The 22,753-nt window shown below is 30.7% G+C and overlaps 1 protein-coding gene across 1 annotated transcript in view; it reads right to left on the minus strand.

Annotated features, from left to right (window-relative positions):
* LOC111630739 (golgin subfamily A member 4-like) overlaps window positions 1-22,753 on the minus strand; it is a 67,704-nt gene that overhangs the window by 40,974 nt on the left and 3,977 nt on the right. Inside the window, exons 2-10 of the mRNA XM_023374892.1 lie at window positions 14,416-14,478; window positions 13,233-13,307; window positions 13,033-13,155; window positions 12,690-12,947; window positions 10,112-10,159; window positions 9,864-10,019; window positions 9,591-9,746; window positions 7,467-7,607; window positions 4,822-5,041 (exon numbers count right to left, since the gene is read on the minus strand). Coding sequence (XP_023230660.1) covers window positions 4,822-5,041; window positions 7,467-7,607; window positions 9,591-9,746; window positions 9,864-10,019; window positions 10,112-10,159; window positions 12,690-12,947; window positions 13,033-13,155; window positions 13,233-13,307; window positions 14,416-14,478 — 1,240 coding nt within the window. The remainder of the gene's footprint in view (window positions 1-4,821; window positions 5,042-7,466; window positions 7,608-9,590; window positions 9,747-9,863; window positions 10,020-10,111; window positions 10,160-12,689; window positions 12,948-13,032; window positions 13,156-13,232; window positions 13,308-14,415; window positions 14,479-22,753) is intronic.

A 22,753-nucleotide genomic window follows, 5' to 3' on the forward strand; every position in this document is an offset into this window, starting at 1 on the left:
CTTGGCAGAACAGCCATGGCAAATCTCACCAAGATAATGAAAGATAAAGACATTTCCATTCATACTAAGAAAAGAATTGTAGAAGCAATGGTTTTCCCTGTAACATTATATGGCTGTGAAAGCTGGACTCTAAGGAAAAAGGAAAGAAAAATGATAGATGCATTCGAATTATGGGTATGGAGAAGATTACTTAGAGTTCCATGGACAGAAAAGAAAACAAATATCTCAATTTTAGAAAAAATTAAGCCAAGCTTCTCCTTAGAGTCAAGAATCTTAAAACAAAAATTGACCTACTTTGGACATGTGATGCGTAAAGAAGTTTCCCTAGAGAAGACTATTATGCTGGGAAAAGTGGAAGGTAGAAGGAAGAGGGGAAGGCAACGGATAAGATGGATAGAAGAAATAGAAAAAGTCACAGAAATGAAGCTGGATGAGCTACGAGAGACAACAAGGGAAAGATCAAGATGGAGAAGACTTGTCCATGAAGTCACCAGGAGTCGACGACGACTCGATGGAACTTAACAACAAATTTACTATAGATCCACAGGTCAGTGACATGGTGTTGTCTAACGAATGGTGTTGTCTAATGAAGTTAGACAACACCATGTCACTGAGCTGTGGATCTATGGTAAATTCTAAAAGGGAAGGCCCTGGTAAAATTTGGACAATGAAGAAAAGTCAGCGGTCCAAATGGAGACTCCATCTCAACCATAGGTATGGCGGTTCCCATCTTTAAACTTCGAGGACATAAGTTCCCCAGATCGTGCAAAATCGTCCAATCGGAAATCATCTCTGCTTGTGAAGGAATACTAGGACAAGATATAACAAAGAAAGAAGGCCTCCTTATCGATAGTGCAAATGAACAAATTACACTGCCAAATGGGAAAATTGTTCATTTTTGCTCAAGCTGTAGACCTCAACGGAAGCCGAGATGACGAAAATTAACCAATCTTATGGAAAAAGAACAGCCGACAGAAGCAATTATGATTCAACTCATGCGTCAAGGCCACAAATCAAAATTACCTAAGGTATGAAATGAAGGAATATTCACCATAGTCACTCAACCTAGCAAAAATAAGAAAAGAAGAAGACAGGAACAAAACCGAGATCAAGGTAACCTGCAAGAAGAGTCTACAAATCAAAGTCCTCCTTCCAGTGCAAATAGAATTTGAATTGTTTGAGCCTCAACTCTGACCCATTTCCACAAAGAAGGAAAAGAAAGAAACTTGGAAAGCAAAGAAGAAATGACAATGCACTGAAAATATAAGAGACCACGAGTGGAACAACTGTCTTCCCCACACCTATGGGAGCAGACAACGGAAGTGGAGACCCGCTGGAATACTGACGTAGAAACCTCCGTCAATCTCCAAAGCGATCTCCTAACTGAAATTTTGGAATACATTGGCAAGGTTAAGTTTCAATCCAGATTTAAATCAGATCCCACCACAAACTACATCTAGATATCATGCTTAGGTTAATGATAGGGCATTTTCCCCAATTAGATTTATAAACTTCAGAGAGAGAGAGAGAGAAAAAGTAGTTGCAACATTTTTGTAACATATATACCTCTCACTCTGTTCAAAGAGGAAATTAGAAACAAACTGATTTTTTGAGTGAACTGAGGAAGTAAACTTTGTGCAGTGATAGAAGAGACTGATGTCAATTCAACAACCACAACACAGTCTACTTGCATCGAACACCTAACCTTCATCAAATGACTTTGAACTGGTGTTGAATTTCTGAACTGGCAACAGATGGTGAATCATCAACAAGGAAACTGTGACAGTAGGTCAACAGCCTGAACGACTTGTCACGATTGTAAATCACGTCTGTAGTGCAGATAGCACATGTAACGTGTCAACTTATAGTCTTTGTTACCAAGAAAATGTTTATTGTTGAAAAAATCCATGTCAAAGAGAGAGAGTAATCTAAATGTTAAAATTATACTTGAAAGTATAATTTTAAAGAAAGTGGTGAATAGTGTGAGATCTGCATTTTTTACGTAGTTGTTGAGGAAAAAATTTGTAAACAACTCTGATGGAAAAAGCCCGCTCTTGGTGAGAATTATATCGGAGGTCATTGTTTGTTTTCACAATTAGGTGGGAAAGTTGACACTTGGTTGATCAGAATGCATCGTTAGTGTCAACAGAAGTCGATCATGTGACTCCTTTCCCACAAAGACAGTATAAAAGCTCAAGTCCCCGGAAGCTCAGGGTGATCCAAAGGAAGTTATACTTGTGAATGTGTGCATCTCCATACACTGGACACAATGACCGAAAGGACATACACCCAACCACAACTTCGAACTTCCATCACCATAATACAGTTCCTGCGCAGACTATGATTCCTATGGCCCATTCAACGAACACGTATCATTCATGTCCTCATATAGGTATTTGTATTTTAGAGCTTTGTGAACTCTCTCTCAGAATAGCTGTTAGAACTGTTAAGAGCAGCCCTTTGTATAGTTAACTCCTATTTAACTGCCTGTAAACTTAATATTATTATCGCCTCATGTAACCTAGCTTAATTATTCAATAAATACTTTGTTATTTTGTTAAACCTGTTGTCTGTCATTGAAAGGACACCTGCCGGCTTACTGACACACTCCCTACTCAATTTGCCCTCCTAAGCCATCCGACGACTTCAAGGCTGGTCTTTGCAAACTGTGCAGTGTAAGTTGTCAGGAGGAGTTGAACCCCTGGTCCTCTGCTTGTCTCATAAATCATTTATTTTTTTTAATTATTTTTTCCAACTTTAAACTTCTACTGTAGGCTTAAATTTGAAATAATATGGTAGTATCAGGATCCAGCCCTCTGTACAGGTATCATTTATTTTAGTTGTGTATAGCTAGCTAAAGAGGGCTAAACATAAGTCCAAAAACATTTTTAATAAAGGCCCTTTCCATGAAAATTTTGCTGCTGATGTTCTTTGGATTGCATTCTTTCAGCCACGAATAGTTGATGCTAGAACATTCATTCAGAATTTGTAATTTTCTAAGTTTGAAATTATGATTAATGTAGCTTTTGTTTAAATATAGTGAATTTATATATTATATTTTGAATAATTGTAAGTATCCCAACATTCCTTGTGAAATATTAGCTTGAATTTAGAACAGACAAACTTGAATTACAGTTTACTTGGAGTTTATGATACTTAAAGTGCTAATTTATATACAGTATATATTTGAAATCAGATGAAGTCCAGTACCAATTAGTCTGGATTTTTGACACTTCACTGTATTATAAACTATACAAATATACTATTTGTACAAAAAACATAATATTACATTATTATATGTAGTCCAACTTATTAAAATGTCTAATAAATTATTTGGAAACAATTTGACTTGTAAAATTTCTACAAGACATATTTTTACAAGAATTCAATGCTAGAGGGACTTTTAATCAAATTACATACAGTCGACCCCCCTATAAGATAGAGATATGTTCCATTCTTTAGGAATCCGATTTCTTACGAATCCTTCCAATCACAACCCGACACGTATCAAGTTTACAGACTACAGCTGTTTGAAAGATTTTCTTCCATAAAATTAATCGATTCTAGACTAATCTGACTCAACATTTCCAAAATACGTATATATTTTTTGGGAATAATCCGTATAAACTACGCTATAAACAAAAAATTGTAGGATTACTTACCGAGTGTCACCATTCGACATTGCCATTGCTCAACATTGTTTTCGTCGCGGAACAGCTCAGCAAAGAGCGGCCGATTTCTAACAACTTATTTTTCTGTGAAAACTTCGTAGAACTTCGGAGACATCATTAATATAAATAATTTTAATCGCCGTTGAATAAGAAATGTTTCTTTCACAAGAAATGTATAAAATTACAGTACTGTATTAGACTTACGGTACCTAATTTACATACTGACAGACGATAGTTAGCGTAATATATGCCGTAGTAACAAAGCTACAATAAGTTAATATATAATTATATATACAGTACCTAATTTATATATAATTAATATATAATTATATGTACAGTACCTAATTTATATATAATTAATATATAATTATATGTACAGTACCTAATTTATATATAATTTATATAATACTGTCCAGACGATAGAAATCTCTCCGTAGCGTGGCGCTACGGACGGCGGGAAAGTAGTTCGGTTGCCCGATGACGTTTGAGGTGTTTATAGGGAACTTTTACTATTTTTTACGGATACCGGTAGCAATTTTTTCGTAGTTTTATAGGAATCGTAATTATAGGGACCGTAATTATAAGGGGGTCGACTGTATTCATAAACAGGGAAGAGCCTCAAAAGAAAAATTAATTCTGCTCATATTAATTGTGTGTTCCTGTAGTTGTGAAGAATGTGTGAAAACATCAAATTTTTATTTTTATTTAGTCTTCAACATTTTAAAAATTAGACTTTGATGGAAATAATGACAAAGTTATTATAAATACTAATGTAATTAATACATTAGGAAATTTAACAATTCTCACTATCATCAAAGTCTAATTTACAAGATGCTTTGCTGGAATAAAAATACAAATAATATTGCTATATATTTTTTGAAAATTTATTTTTTTACATTACATAAATTTCTTTTAAAAAGTGTATTACAGATTCTAAATTAATATTCAAATGTAGCAAGATTCACAATTGTTATAACTATGTTACTGTTCAACTAAGTTCAGATTTATCAATATGTTTCAATCTACTTATCAATAGAGAAGTTATTAAAATGTTATTAATTACTATTACTAAATATTATGTAATTAATAGACTACTTGTAAACAAAAATTAAAAAATAAATTACATAAAAATAATAATGTAAAACTGTACCTTTATTATTTAAAAGCTGTTTATCTTGTTGTACATTCTGCAACTCTAATTTTAATTTGGATAATTGCTGTTCTCTTAATTCAAGTTCTTGATGCATATTCCTTTTCGTTTCAGCCATAGACATTGCATTTTCTTCTTGCTGTTTTTCTAGTTCTTCTAATCGTACTTTCATCTGCTGTAAATCTGCTCTCAAACTAGCTTGAATTTCTGCTTCATTTACCTAAATTAATTTACATAAAATAAGGACTTGTTGTAACTTAGAAAAAAAGCTAAATATACATAAATGTTAAAATTACTGTATTACAATATATTTTTATTTGTTTACGGAAATATATTGATACTATAAGTGGCAATCATCCTGTTTTGAAAAGCTTAATAATCAAATAATTGTTTAATTTAGAATCATCCAAATCATGCTAACTTAGATTGCATTCAAACTACATGAATTTTGAATTTACAATCTTAAGAATTACTTATTGTTGATTGTGACTAGGGATTGCAATTGCTGGATCCCTCATCCAGCAATCCAGCTGGATCCAGCGCATTTTTCGGCCTGCTGGATCCAGCACCAGGTGCTGGATCCAGCGCTGCGGATCCGCAAATACTCAATTAACTTTCTAAATAATGGTGCAAAAGTCTACGTGTCAGCGTTGCCGCTTTGCTAAGTGCGCTATCGCTCGACGGCGAGAGCGACGTTGCCATTCAGTGCAGCAGGTGCTACACTCCCTCTCTACACCGCACCACGCGTCCTTTTACCTCTGCTGATCTAATTGACAGTTGACTTTTCGCTCTCGCTAAATAAAGTGTCTTCGCGCTAAATAAAATAAGTAACATCCTCTCCTAGTCCTGGTGCATAATTCTAATTTACGGTCGATTGTGACGTCAATGAATCACGTGATGGATCGCCGCTTCAGCTGCGAGACACCGGCACTTTTTCGACTTTTTTCTTGAATAAACTCGGTGCGCAATAAAAACGTTATTTATTTCATTTTTCGCAGCTCGAAGAAATTAGAGAATTCGAATTTTTTAAAATTTTTTGAAAAATTTCAGAAAAATTGCAACTAAAAAATGCCAGGGGAGCGTCAGTAAAACACTACATGATCTTAAATGAAAATTGAATTATTTACCACAAAAATGGCTCTAACGATTTGGATCAAACTTGGTTAGTTTAGTGAATTGCGTAAATACATATATAGTGGAACCAGCAGCAATGGCAGAGGAGATTATGGAGGTGGAAAGCGATGATCCAGATAACCCGTATTCCCTGAATTTCACCTTGGAACAAGAATTAGAGATCCAACTAAAGCGTGAGAAAGAAAACTTCATGAAACGGAAAGAAACTAGTACTGAGAAGGATTATGATAAGTTATTAAAAAAGGAAATGGCTGTTTATGAAAATGAGGGAGTCAGAGGTGAAAACTTATCTTTGATTTATAATTATTTGATGACCCTGAAACCAACTAGCGTAGAGGCTGAAAGGGCCTTCTCTGCAGCGGGATATATATGCAGTGCATTAAGAAGTAGGTTGGGAGACAACACCATTAATACTATTTGTTTTTTGAGATCCTACTTCCAGAAAAGTCAAAAAAATAACATGATAACATGTTAAATGACAAAGAAATATTTGATAACAAAAACATATTTGATGATAAAAAAATAATATGAAATAAAAAAATAACACGAAAAAATAAGTGATTGATTTAATTTTATTTAATCCTTTAAAATACTTTATTCAAGACAAGACTGATATTTTATAACTTCTTCTCTAATTCTATTAAGTAAGAGTATTTAACTTTTATTCTATAAGTGGTTAAATTACTTATAAATAACTACAGACTGATATGTAGAGCCTATATAAGAAAACTAGTAAGACTGATAGCCACTTAGCCACTGATTATCCATCCTTACATTATTATAATATAATATATTAAAGTAAATTAATTAGTAGAATTACCTTTGCTATTATTTAACTTATTACATTATAATTATAATTTAACTAAACATTTATAGTTAATTATCTCTATCTCAAGTGTTAAACTGAACCAAAGTTAAGTTTACTACCTAAATGTGTAAGACGTTTTACTGATTTAAAGTGAACAGTCTAAATAATAAAAGGTTTTTGAGTATTTAAAAAAATGTTTTATTTCTTTAAAAAAAAACCATAAAATGCTAAATAGATAGATAAATAACACTTTATTGCACCAAAAATACATCTGCGCTGGATCCACGCTGGATCCAGCTGGATTGATGTTGGTCCAGCAAAAATCCAGCTGGATTGAAAACACTGCTGGATTGCAATCCCTAATTGTGACTCATTAGTTTCAATATTATTCACTATAATTTACCTTAATCTCAAGATAGAATGAATTTTCAGTTTCCAAATTTTTAATTTTTAAAAATTTAATTTTAATAAGTGTGACAGACTGTTAATTTAGAACAGACAAACTTTAATATTAAAATAATGAGCTATATTCAAGATATTTTTCAAGGTTAAAACTAATGAAGAATATTCCTTTAACAGATATAATTCTGACTGCATATTCATAATAAATGTAATTAATGATAAAAGTAATAGAACTGCCCAAACATAATAAGATTTTTTTCAAAATTAAATATTCTTTTCATATATATATATAAAAATTAACCTGAAAATCTTGAAGTTCCGTTTTACTTTTTTCTAGTTGCTCTAAAAGACCGTTCTTTTCTTCTATTAACTGAGTTGTTCGTTCTTTATTGCTCTTTAGAGTATCTTTACATTTAGACAATAACAGTTCTTGCCTTTTTATCTGCACAAAAAATATTGAAAACATATTTAAAAATATCTTTAAAATGTAAATAAATAAAAATTTAAACTTATTGACTATATCTATTCACAATAATACTTTAAAACATAGTTACAAAATGAAAAATCTAGTTGGAAATTTGGGATGAAAGTCTCCCGTGTAGTTGTGGAATGGGACTGGTTGCACTGGATTTTGTTGTTTGCGTGCAGCACTGAGCAGCCACCCAAATTTCTTGTTTAATCTAGTCCTCGGTGCTGCATGCAAACAACAAAATCCAGTGCAGCCAATCCCGTTCCACAACTAAACCGGGCAGACTATTCCATCTCAAATTTCCAAGATATTGCAATAGGGACACAAGTATATTCCTCCACTATGTGACAAATCTAGTTTTTATAGTATGTTATTTGTCTTGATGCACATTCATAAATTGTATTTTGATGTGCCTTCATTGTTATGTTTGTGCATCTTTTTATCATCACAAACAATAACTATCTTTTATATTACAGTCCAATCTTAAATACTACCTACAGAAATTTGATAAAGGATTAAAATAAAGTTTCGAATGTTTTGATAATTATCAAAAATTTGTTTAAACAAATTGGAAATATAAGCCATATTTCCAAATTCATTGGCTCAATTTTGTAAATAAAATACCGCAATATTATAAAAACTTCAAAATAAAACTTAATGGTCTAAACAATTCAAAACTCAAGAATGGCAATTTTGTTGAAATTGATATCTGTAGTTAATAATGTGTTAATTGCTTTTATCAGTGGTTACATGAGCTATGGACCACTTAACTGAGTTGCAGACTGTGTCTGTCCTCTTATTATTTAGAAAAATTCAGTTTAGGATGCATAAAAATGTTCTTTTTTCTGGCCATAAGGCACAGAATTGCATTTAAAAAAATGACTAATTTAGCCTATGACCACCTGGCACATGCTCACAAACCATACTAAAAATCATTGGTTTACATCAGTGGCATCAAACCCACATCCTGTGTGTCACACATGGCACCAAAGACTATAGTGCAGACTGTGGTGCAAAGCTGATGATGTTGAATATGATGTCATTAAAATAATATAATGGAATTTTAAAAAATGAAAATAATTTTATTAATATATTGCAAATTATTTTCAAATAGGCAGCTAATTTTTTACTTTTTGCAATTGTTTACTCAAAATGTTGGCTAGTTCTTGTCTGAAAGATGAGGAAACACTGCTTGATGTACTACCTATGTGAACAATTATTTTCCATTTTAAAGACTAGTAAGAGTTCACACGGAGCAAGATTAACAAATGTGCATTCAACATCTATATTAAAAACATCCTTATAAAAAATTACACTGAAGATAAAGTTATTTCTGCCAGAAAGGGCAAAGCTTCCAGTAAAAATATTAAGTTTTTAAAAATTTTTCTAATTTTAAATTTTGTCGTAGCATTTGATGATAATACATACAAATGATATATATATATATATTTTTAAAATTTTGTAAATTCAATAAAAGAAATAAATGTAAAATTTAAATGAGTTATTTTCGAATATACTTAAAAGACATTTTTTTGTCTGCAGTCCACAGATGCTGAAACTGTATTTGGTGTCCCAAGATCTTATATGAGTTTGACACTACTGGTTTACAACATATAAAAGATTATGCATTTTACATTATTCATTTTTGGCTTTGATGTAAATGATTGATTTTATTTTGTCACAAAATTCAAAAATGTTATAGTTTCTTCAGCTGCTTTTAATATTAAAAAGAACTTCTTTAGCAAACTTGAAATTTTAAGAAAAGATAAAAACTTCTACAGCTATTGTATCTATGAAATTTAATAGAAATGAAATTAGTCATTTCTGTTAATTTATACAGTTATTAAAAAATATATTTAAAGTCACCATAAACAGGTGGATAAATTACAGTACAAAATAATTTATATGTTAACAAAACTAGAATATTATTTAAGACACTTTAAAATGATTATTAACCTTTTCTTTTAACACCGATATATCACCTCCATTATCTTCACTTATATCCTGATCATTTGATTTCTTATCGTCAAGATCTAAAAGATGTGTAGGACTATCTCCCTGAACTTTGTTGTCAATTGCTTCTCCAGTATTTCCTTCTTTTAATAGATTAATCTATTTTATGTATTTTAACATCATTATAATTTTTTTTGCATAGAAATTTCTCAATATAATATAATAATTTTTACTTAATTTAACAAAATATTTTCAAAACCAATAATGAAAATATACTTTAGTTTCCAGAACGTGAATCTTTTGATCTTTCTCTTCTAACAGCATTCGAAGATTCAGTTCAAGATGTGCTTTGGCTTGCTGTTCCAACTGACACTGTTCTCGCAGTTCTGTTATTCTTCTTAATGCTTTATCCTGAGAATCCGTAACTGTACGCTACAAAATTGAATTGCACACAATTAAATTAAATTATAGTTTAATTGTTTGAAATTCAATTTTGTTGTTTTTATAATAAAATTAGCACATACCTCTAACTTTTCTTTTTCCGAATGCAATTCTCTGTAAGCTTTAACTGCCTTAAAAGTAAGAAGTAATGAATTAATTTCAGATAAAATATAAAATGGTTATGTATGTCAGGGGTGGCCAACAAGTTGATTGTGAAGCCAATTTTGGTTGATTGCTTGTGATGTCTTGACTTAATGTGTTACACTTGTAAACAAACACAGTGTGTGAACATAACACGCAAACGCAACTGTAGTGATATCGGACCTCTGCGTCCTCCCTCAGATGCGGTTTTGTCAGTCCATGCGCAATCCATTTGAATACAGTTGCAAAGGGGACGCTCTATATCAGGGGTGGTGTAAAAGGGTAATAAAATATGTAGACAAAGGGTCGTAAAACCAAAAAAAAAGAAAGGTGGAAAGCGAGACAGAGAGAGTAGGCTGGGACGCGGTAGAGAGAGGAAAAGTGAAGTGGTGGTCCCTGAAAGTGATAATGCTGAGTTTCAGTTTTTCTTCTGTTTAACACGTAAGTACCCTTTCTTCATGTTTTAAATTAAATTGTGGCTTTTCTTACTTATCTAAACAATAGTATGTATTTCACACCGCCCCTGCATCACCTAGACTAAGCCTACAACAAGTCGATTGCGACATACTTTTAAGAAAAAAAGTAGATCTTATGTACACAAAAGTTGGCCACCCCTGATATATGTAACAGAATATTAATAGAATTTATCAATGCTTTAAATACTGTTTAGTCGCAAAACATAAAGATAAAATATTTAAAACTGTTTCAAATTTGTTTCATTGTTTACTATGTTTATCCTACATTAAATATTTACAATATTGTCTGTTCCAATTTTTCTGAAAAACTCAATCAATTTTAAGATTTTTTTTTTGTTTTTATGTCAAAAGTATTTACATACAGTGGTACCTCAGGATACAAAATTAATCCATTCTGAAACTGAGATTGTATCATGAAAATGTCATAAGGTGAATCATTTTTACCCATATGATTACATGTAAAACCAAATAATTTGTTCCAACATGAAAAACACACTCAAATTAAAGCTAAGTAGTACATTAAAAAAAAAAATAACTTTAGTAAGGAAAACACTGAAAAATGCATTTTGTAGTTGTAAATGTTTAAATAATAGTGTTGCAACGAATAGTATATTCGGCCTCAGGCTGAATACCGAATATTTGGCTTGATTAACGCACATACAAAAATTGGCGCGCAAACCGTATTATGGCAAAGACCCTGCTCTCTATTGGCCCACTGTCACTACGCTTCGCCAATCGCGTTAATTCTTGACAGTTCAGACAAGAGCATCATGGCATTATGTGATAAATGATAAGTGATGATATCAAATGTGGATAACAATGAAATGACCTACACATGTAAATAACGGAAAAAGAACGGAAGAANCTGCTTTTTGCTTTCTTTCCTTCACTTCCACCAGCACTTTCACTGGATAGAGGTCGCTTGGTAAAATATCTATACAAAGAGGTTTGGCTTTGCCTACTTTTTAAAATGTTTCTAAAATTACTTAGGCAAATGTCATTACTCTGAGCAGCAATACAGCTAGTGTGAACCTTTTTGGAATGTTTCTTATCAATAAAATCAGTCACTTTCTAATAATACCTCAAGATTTCCTTTATCGAGCGAGATCCTTCCATGACAAAGCAAACACGTGGACTGAGATCAACCAACAGAAGTGAATAAAAAACGGCGCTGCGAACTAATGTAACGTCGTATGATGAGTTTTTGTTCGTATCGTGGAGCAAAAATATGTTCGAATTTCATGTCGTATCCTGAAAATTTCGTATGCTGGGGTGTTCGTATCTTGAGGTACCACTGCATATATCTTATGACTGCACAACTTAAGTGTTGTCTTAAGCTGTATTAGATTGAACCGTGTTTAAATTGGCTGAATTTTTATAGTTGAAAATACACTCACATGGATATTAAACAAATGTATGGTAAAAAGTTGATTATCTGAACTTGATGGGACTAGGATTATTTCACATAATCCAGAAACTGTTTTCGTACCAACATGAAACAATGCAATTACTATATTTGAAGAAAAATTAATCTCAAAATCTAACATAATGTTATGTATATGACCAAATTTTATATTGCTACAATTGACAGATAACAGAATAATTTTCATTTACATGGTAAGTTTGGTCTATGTGTATTATACTCTGTGGTTTGTATAACCCTATACGTTCTTGGAAGTTTCTTTTTTTCAAAGCTGTTTCAGATAATCAAGTTTCCACTGTATAAATCCAACAATATAAACTGATTTTAAACTCAAATACATTATATAGATTTACATTAAAGTATGCTAATGCATTCATGACTAATTATATAAACCTAGGCCTATTAATTAATACAGAAAATTTTTTACAGAACTTAGCCCTTGAGTCATACAGTATGTTCTGGACTCAATATATCATTAATCTCATGGGAGAACCTATTAAGATGTAATGATAACATTTTGATCTTACTTTAAGCAAGGATACTTAAAAATGTTAGTTTTCAACAAAAATTAAAGATAAAGGAAATTAATTAGAGTAAAGTTAGAAGTTAAAGTTTATTTACCTCTGAATAATGAGACTTATATTTATGAATGCGAGTTCTCAGTTTTTGTAAGGCATATATGAGCTGTTCCTTACTAATTCCATCTAAATTCAGTGCCTGAGGGTCTTCAACTTCACTCTCGATATCAGACTGAGGAACATAACCTTGTTTAGAATTCTTCATTTCTCTTTCGAATGGATTTTTGGGTTCGGGTTGTTCAATATTAAGAATGGTTGGTTTGGAAGAATAATTTGCTTCTGATCCAGCAGAAGAATCTTCCTAATTTCAGAAAATATTAAATATATACTTTTAATAATTGTACAATTAAAACAACTACATTTAATTTTAAAATTTTAGGATTTACCTGAGTTTTATGTGGAGAATTTGGTTCGCTAGCATTACTGTCATCTTCATCAATAATACTAAACTGCTGCTTTTCCGCACGGAGAATCGAATTTCCAGTACTACTGTTGAGATCTATTAAATCCTGCACAATATATACGAAAAGAGAGTTATTTTGCAATTTTTATCATCGTTATTCCAACTTTATAGATTTTTATTTACCTCGGCAGCTGCCACATTATTAGAAGATGCAATTTCATTATTTGTTTTATTACCACTATTCATAAATGATGCATACTGAAATTAAATAAACAGCAACAGAAATTTTTATGATATAAATTAAATTACTTAATTTAAAATAATTGATAATCTAGTTTGAAAGCTGAAGCTACGTAAAATACATCCATCCTACAGCCTTTATCATTACTAACAAATTAAATCATCAGGAAATTTTTGATAGTTTAACAAATACATTCTGTAAGCCTTTCTAACAAACTTATTTTGTAAATACCAAAATAATTTTCATTATATGATGAGATGAATTCAACTCTAGAAGGTATTTTATGAATGATTTTACTCACAATATTTAATTATTACAATAGTTTAAACAGATAACATATAACTTTACACTTACATCTTCAAAATTACAAAGAATTAGTTTACTTTTAATGCTTTAGATTTTAACTGAGAGCTTACTTTATTCATTTTAAAGTAATTTATAGGCAATTTGTTGCCAAATAACAAATCAGAATAATATAATTATTAAATAGAGATCAAGAAATTTATTAAAGTTTATTTTGAAGAGTGTACAAGCCATTTCACTTAGTAATGGATTAAAAATAAATATTTTATTTTTTTATTACAAGGTTTTCCTTTCAGAAATTTCATTCTTTTATCTCTTCTTGTTCTCTTTGTATCACTTTACTTTAATGTTACAAATGTTATAAAGAACGCAGTCGACCTCCTTACAAAAACAAGACCAGAAACTATCATTTATCAGATCGAATTGATGCAGTTTTCTTCTCAAAGTCTTTGCATTCTGTTAAAGTTCTTTTAAAAAAAAAAAATGTGTTTTCTTTTCTCCGCATAAAGAATTTAATTCTTTTACACAAACTTTTTACACACGTTAAAAATTTATACAGTATTCATTATTCATTTAATGAATATTAAATGAATGTGAATTTGTTCATGTATAAAACTTTTATGAATCTAATTTTAGTCAGTTTTTTTTTTAAAGTTAAAAGTATTCTAATTTAATACTTTTAAAAAATATTTTCAAATGTTTCTTAAGTGAAATGTTGTAAACATAAGAAATGACAGAAAGAGCGTTTCCGAGCAAAGAAACACACAGAGAACCGACACCGACAGCGTGCACCCTTGCAGTTTTGCTACAAAGAATTCTTACTTGTTCTCTGGTCTGATTACCAGATTTTTCAGATGTTTCGCTTACGACAGAAGTTTCTCCGACCTGGAAGCATACTTATTTTGAATTATCATGAACTATTATCTCTATAATTTCTGTTTAAGTTTAATCAAATATTACTTAAAAGCAGAAAATTAAATTGTTATTTGAAGAGAGAAAAAGCACATTAGTCAAGTTAGTTTCATTTGTTACATTTAGTTAGTTTCATTTGAGAATTGTATAAGCTATATATAACATTAAAATGTAATTTCTATTAAGTAAACAAGCAAATAGGTTATTTAAGAACAGTAACTAGTCAGAAAAATATCATTTCAATCTTCAAAAAATCAAAATATTTTATTATTTTAAATATTTTTTGGCATAGTTTTAATTTTGTCTTCAAAATGAAAAATTCTAAAACATATTTGTCAACTTTGAAATAGAAAATGATGCTGGCAAATATCATTTGCTACTGCCTAGTAGATTTATTTAAAGTGTTTTTAGTGCAAAATATTCTTTTACCTTCTCCTTGTGTACTAAGAGGACCTCATTTTTCATGTCTATTATAAGTTTGAACAGGTCCATAATAGGGAGTTGGGTGGCAAGGAAATGAGCCTGACACATTCAAGATCAAAACATCCAACAATTCAACTCACACTTGAGACCCTCAGAGAGACAGAATGATGCCTTTAATGCTTTAAGTTAAAACATTGCATAACATAATTAACATTAAGAAAAATGAAATACAAAGTTAAGAAAATACTTCATTTATACATTTATTGTAATAAAATCAATATATATTTTTAATTGTTTATACTCTTTTCACCCTATAAGCATTGAGGCGAACTCTGCTTATTCCGCTGAAAGTCTGATCAGGTCCACAACAGAAGGGACGAATGATGAGAAGGAAACTAATATATTTAGGTCAGATTACACATGAAATTTTCTGGGCAAGTCCTTTGTCACAGCATACATGGAAATCAGTAACTACACTTTCCATGTGATTATTTTGCAAAATTAAGAAAATTTATAAATGATTATAAAATAGGGCTTATCTTTTATTAAAAAATCAGATAAAATAAGGCATCTCCTCTATGTAATATTTTATTTTACACTTGTTATAAGGGAATCAACAAATTAATTTTCTAGAAACAAAATACTTTCAATTAATGACACACAGAATTGTGTGCAAATTACCTCTGTACAGAAGATAGCTTGTTTATCTTATCTGCTTCGTTTTATGAAGACTTTATCACATTTTTGCTTATTTTTAGACAAAAATTACATGATATCATCTTTATCTGAGTAGAAACTAAGTGAAAAACACATTATTAAATATCCTATTAGTTTAAAAAAAAGAACAATGCAACTATCAAATACGAAATTTTGATTACGATTATTATGTATAGTCTTTTTGATACTTTTAATTTAATAACGTGTATGAAATACACTGAAGTTAATTAAAATTACACAATAAATAAGCACAGTGCTGGAGAATAGGTTTGAGTAAATTTAGTCATCATAAAATAAAACAAATATTTGAAAAATCTGGATTAAATGGTATCATCAGTGCTTTAATACTTAATGGAGTTTTTGTTTAAACAATAAAAACACCTGCAGTTAAGGAATAAAAATATGTCAGCTTGATTTTTGAATCATTACCGATTGTTAGATCTTACAGAAATAAGTATTAATTGATAAAATTATATCATTTACATAGATAGATTATGAGTATTTCTTCACATAAAGGTTAAAGAAGAAAAGAAATGCAGCCAAGATTAATAATTAAACCAATTAAACATTATGTCAGTATAAAAATGGTAAGATTATTTTGATACATTAAAGAAGATACAATATAGGTTTGCAATACTAGAATTATATTTTATAAAATCATTTTAAAATAAGAAATATATTAAATGTAAGTGAGCGCATAAATCACAAAGTGTGTTCATTCTTTAGCCTTGAAAATTCACTTTGTGACATAAATTACAACTTTTATATAAAATGTTACACTAGTTTGAAGAAGGAATATTGATAGAAAAAACAGGAAAACAATTTCCACATTAAATGAGTTTATAAAAAAAATAAAATATTGTAAACTGCAAACAAATAGTGAAAAATTGCGGCTAAAACAAGTTAAAAATATTTAGCTACGAAACAAATGCTTCTATTTTGTTTAACTTCATTCAAATCAACAGTTTTTCTATTAATATTATCTAACAAATTTTTAAAAATATTTTAAATATTTAACAGTTTTGCAAGTTCAATATTTAATATTTCTAAAAATGTTAGAGATTTGTGTATAGATTCAATATAAAATAATGTTTTTTGATATTTAAAAAATTAACTGCTATTTAAAATAAAAGATTTATAGATGTAAACATAATAGAACAATTTGCTATCATTTAATATTACAATAACACAGAAATTAATTATAAAAATTATTTTAAAAATGTATAATTAATTAACATAATATCAGAATAAAAAAAATACGCAAATGTGCTTTTTTTCATCATTGTTTTCCTATTAATTTCCATTACCTATAATATAAAGCTATGCCTACATCTACACAACCATGTTGCAGATTGTTTTGTTATTTTATTACAAACAACAGCTCACATTACAGCTGTCCCTTGATAGTCCGACGTTTTGTAATCCGACGCACCTCCCATCAAGGTACCCGTCCCCGTTACGTGTCTGCTTGCACAGAAGCATGTTGCCACGTGAATCTCTCCACTCAATTCTTACACAATGACACACATTTCATGTGTTTTCCGTGAGCAATTCTGTTCGAACAGTTGGAGTAGGGAATACTGTAGGCTACTGCTAGCAAAACAATGCCAAATATGTAATCACTTTTGGTAATCTGACACCCCTTTGGTCCCATACTTGTCGGATTATCAAGGGACAGCTGTATTTTTGTGAAGATACACAATCATTTTGATGTAAAATTGTTTTGTGCCATACACTGCAAAAATACCATTTTGCAGTGTATGGCACAAAACAATTTTACATCAAAATGCAGTATTTGAACAAACCAATTTGTGTAGTGAATGCAGGGTCAACTGCTTAGAGTGACCACTTCTACACACAACACTTAACACCTCAATACTACTTCCAGCAGTCAAAAGATTTTAATATTCTAACGTTTTCGGCCGTCTTTTAGAGGCCCTCTTCAGGATGAAACATTAAAAACAGTTCTATCTTTTGAAGGATTCTAATAATCGAATACAGCTGTGTTCCGAACTTTTAAATATTTAAACGATGCGTAAGATATAAAAATCGTTACGCTTACAAGACAAAAAATTATTTTAAAATAACGCTATACATAAATTATTATTGTAGAGTTGTGAAAATTAGCGCTATGTAAACACTGCTATACATTAAATATTATTAAATAGTTGTGAAAATTAGCGTGATGTAAACGCTCTGATTTCTTATACATAGCAGAAAGATTAAAAATAATTAAACTTCCGATTATTGTTGTGCCTTGTGGCAATGTAAATAATATTTCCACGATTGTGGAATCGGAATATAATCGGAGTTAATGCAGCTTCCCTTTATGGTTTCTCTATAAATCTCAATAGCCTCCAACGAGCGTAAGTCGTGTCGGTCAAAGGCCCTATGTAAAAGAGTAGCCTCATCCCAACATGGGGAAACCCCGGGCTCGGTAGCATACCGTGCTAGAGCCGTATTATACTTCTGCTTCGACACANAGACATTCAGTATAAACTAGTTTCAACTAGACAAAACGGGTTTTAACAAAGACATTCAGTATAAACTAGTTTCAACTAGACAAAACGGGTTTTAACAAAGACATTCAGTATAAACTAGTTTCAACTAGACAAAACGGGTTTTAACAAAGACATTCAGTATAAACTAGTTTCAACTAGACAAAACGGGTTTTAACAAAGACATTCAGTATAAACTAGTTTCAACTAGACAAAACGGGTTTTAACAAAGACATTCAGTATAAACTAGTTTCAACTAGACAAAACGGGTTTTAACAAAGACATTCAGTATAAACTAGTTTCAACTAGACAAAACGGGTTTTAACAAAGACATTCAGTATAAACTAGTTTCAACTAGACAAAACGGGTTTTAACAAAGACATTCAGTATAAACTAGTTTCAACTAGACAAAACGGGTTTTAACAAAGACATTCAGTATAAACTAGTTTCAACTAGACAAAACGGGTTTTAACAAAGACATTCAGTATAAACTAGTTTCAACTAGACAAAACGGGTTTTAACAAAGACATTCAGTATAAACTAGTTTCAACTAGACAAAACGGGTTTTAACAAAGACATTCAGTATAAACTAGTTTCAACTAGACAAAACGGGTTTTAACAAAGACATTCAGTATAAACTAGTTTCAACTAGACAAAACGGGTTTTAACAAAGACATTCAGTATAAACTAGTTTCAACTAGACAAAACGGGTTTTAACAAAGACATTCAGTATAAACTAGTTTCAACTAGACAAAACGGGTTTTAACAAAGACATTCAGTATAAACTAGTTTCAACTAGACAAAACGGGTTTTAACAAAGACATTCAGTATAAACTAGTTTCAACTAGACAAAACGGGTTTTAACAAAGACATTCAGTATAAACTAGTTTCAACTAGACAAAACGGGTTTTAACAAAGACATTCAGTATAAACTAGTTTCAACTAGACAAAACGGGTTTTAACAAAGACATTCAGTATAAACTAGTTTCAACTAGACAAAACGGGTTTTAACAAAGACATTCAGTATAAACTAGTTTCAACTAGACAAAACGGGTTTTAACAAAGACATTCAGTATAAACTAGTTTCAACTAGACAAAACGGGTTTTAACAAAGACATTCAGTATAAACTAGTTTCAACTAGACAAAACGGGTTTTAACAAAGACATTCAGTATAAACTAGTTTCAACTAGACAAAACGGGTTTTAACAAAGACATTCAGTATAAACTAGTTTCAACTAGACAAAACGGGTTTTAACAAAGACATTCAGTATAAACTAGTTTCAACTAGACAAAACGGGTTTTAACAAAGACATTCAGTATAAACTAGTTTCAACTAGACAAAACGGGTTTTAACAAAGACATTCAGTATAAACTAGTTTCAACTAGACAAAACGGGTTTTAACAAAGACATTCAGTATAAACTAGTTTCAACTAGACAAAACGGGTTTTAACAAAGACATTCAGTATAAACTAGTTTCAACTAGACAAAACGGGTTTTAACAAAGACATTCAGTATAAACTAGTTTCAACTAGACAAAACGGGTTTTAACAAAGACATTCAGTATAAACTAGTTTCAACTAGACAAAACGGGTTTTAACAAAGACATTCAGTATAAACTAGTTTCAACTAGACAAAACGGGTTTTAACAAAGACATTCAGTATAAACTAGTTTCAACTAGACAAAACGGGTTTTAACAAAGACATTCAGTATAAACTAGTTTCAACTAGACAAAACGGGTTTTAACAAAGACATTCAGTATAAACTAGTTTCAACTAGACAAAACGGGTTTTAACAAAGACATTCAGTATAAACTAGTTTCAACTAGACAAAACGGGTTTTAACAAAGACATTCAGTATAAACTAGTTTCAACTAGACAAAACGGGTTTTAACAAAGACATTCAGTATAAACTAGTTTCAACTAGACAAAACGGGTTTTAACAAAGACATTCAGTATAAACTAGTTTCAACTAGACAAAACGGGTTTTAACAAAGACATTCAGTATAAACTAGTTTCAACTAGACAAAACGGGTTTTAACAAAGACATTCAGTATAAACTAGTTTCAACTAGACAAAACGGGTTTTAACAAAGACATTCAGTATAAACTAGTTTCAACTAGACAAAACGGGTTTTAACAAAGACATTCAGTATAAACTAGTTTCAACTAGACAAAACGGGTTTTAACAAAGACATTCAGTATAAACTAGTTTCAACTAGACAAAACGGGTTTTAACAAAGACATTCAGTATAAACTAGTTTCAACTAGACAAAACGGGTTTTAACAAAGACATTCAGTATAAACTAGTTTCAACTAGACAAAACGGGTTTTAACAAAGACATTCAGTATAAACTAGTTTCAACTAGACAAAACGGGTTTTAACAAAGACATTCAGTATAAACTAGTTTCAACTAGACAAAACGGGTTTTAACAAAGACATTCAGTATAAACTAGTTTCAACTAGACAAAACGGGTTTTAACAAAGACATTCAGTATAAACTAGTTTCAACTAGACAAAACGGGTTTTAACAAAGACATTCAGTATAAACTAGTTTCAACTAGACAAAACGGGTTTTAACAAAGACATTCAGTATAAACTAGTTTCAACTAGACAAAACGGGTTTTAACAAAGACATTCAGTATAAACTAGTTTCAACTAGACAAAACGGGTTTTAACAAAGACATTCAGTATAAACTAGTTTCAACTAGACAAAACGGGTTTTAACAAAGACATTCAGTATAAACTAGTTTCAACTAGACAAAACGGGTTTTAACAAAGACATTCAGTATAAACTAGTTTCAACTAGACAAAACGGGTTTTAACAAAGACATTCAGTATAAACTAGTTTCAACTAGACAAAACGGGTTTTAACAAAGACATTCAGTATAAACTAGTTTCAACTAGACAAAACGGGTTTTAACAAAGACATTCAGTATAAACTAGTTTCAACTAGACAAAACGGGTTTTAACAAAGACATTCAGTATAAACTAGTTTCAACTAGACAAAACGGGTTTTAACAAAGACATTCAGTATAAACTAGTTTCAACTAGACAAAACGGGTTTTAACAAAGACATTCAGTATAAACTAGTTTCAACTAGACAAAACGGGTTTTAACAAAGACATTCAGTATAAACTAGTTTCAACTAGACAAAACGGGTTTTAACAAAGACATTCAGTATAAACTAGTTTCAACTAGACAAAACGGGTTTTAACAAAGACATTCAGTATAAACTAGTTTCAACTAGACAAAACGGGTTTTAACAAAGACATTCAGTATAAACTAGTTTCAACTAGACAAAACGGGTTTTAACAAAGACATTCAGTATAAACTAGTTTCAACTAGACAAAACGGGTTTTAACAAAGACATTCAGTATAAACTAGTTTCAACTAGACAAAACGGGTTTTAACAAAGACATTCAGTATAAACTAGTTTCAACTAGACAAAACGGGTTTTAACAAAGACATTCAGTATAAACTAGTTTCAACTAGACAAAACGGGTTTTAACAAAGACATTCAGTATAAACTAGTTTCAACTAGACAAAACGGGTTTTAACAAAGACATTCAGTATAAACTAGTTTCAACTAGACAAAACGGGTTTTAACAAAGACATTCAGTATAAACTAGTTTCAACTAGACAAAACGGGTTTTAACAAAGACATTCAGTATAAACTAGTTTCAACTAGACAAAACGGGTTTTAACAAAGACATTCAGTATAAACTAGTTTCAACTAGACAAAACGGGTTTTAACAAAGACATTCAGTATAAACTAGTTTCAACTAGACAAAACGGGTTTTAACAAAGACATTCAGTATAAACTAGTTTCAACTAGACAAAACGGGTTTTAACAAAGACATTCAGTATAAACTAGTTTCAACTAGACAAAACGGGTTTTAACAAAGACATTCAGTATAAACTAGTTTCAACTAGACAAAACGGGTTTTAACAAAGACATTCAGTATAAACTAGTTTCAACTAGACAAAACGGGTTTTAACAAAGACATTCAGTATAAACTAGTTTCAACTAGACAAAACGGGTTTTAACAAAGACATTTAGTATAAACTAGTTTCAACTAGTTAAAACGCATTCTAACTAAAAACGGGTTTTGACTGTAACATATATAACATGGAAATTTTTCTGTTTTTATGATCTATTTTTTCTGTAAATGATATCTACTACTGATTTTTATTATTTAATTACTTAATTAAAACATCTCTTTCTTTTTTTTTGATAGCTGGATATTGGTTATATGTGCAGTGTTTATTAACATATACCCAGTTTTGAGTAGTTGAATTCACACTAACATCCATACATCCAGAAAAAAACCCCCCAACTTTTTTGCATTTCTCAATGTTTCAAGGTCCTGAGTCCAAAAATGTAAAAATCTTGAGGGGTCATTGTTTCTACTGATTGAGCTATTATATAACAGTCAGGAAAGTAAAGCAGTCACAATTTCAAAGTTATTTATTCTAATATTTATAAACAAAAGTAAAATTAATTTTATTAACAAGAAAAAAACAACTCTAGACTATGTTACATACTTGCTGGCTGGAGTTGGCATATAGGACCAGACTGCCATGTATTGCTCTAGTCAAATAATTGAG

This window comes from Centruroides sculpturatus, unplaced genomic scaffold (genome assembly GCF_000671375.1).
Source record: "Centruroides sculpturatus isolate CEXI.00-Female unplaced genomic scaffold, Cexi_2.0 scaffold444, whole genome shotgun sequence".
NCBI classification, from domain to species: domain Eukaryota; kingdom Metazoa; phylum Arthropoda; class Arachnida; order Scorpiones; family Buthidae; genus Centruroides; species Centruroides sculpturatus.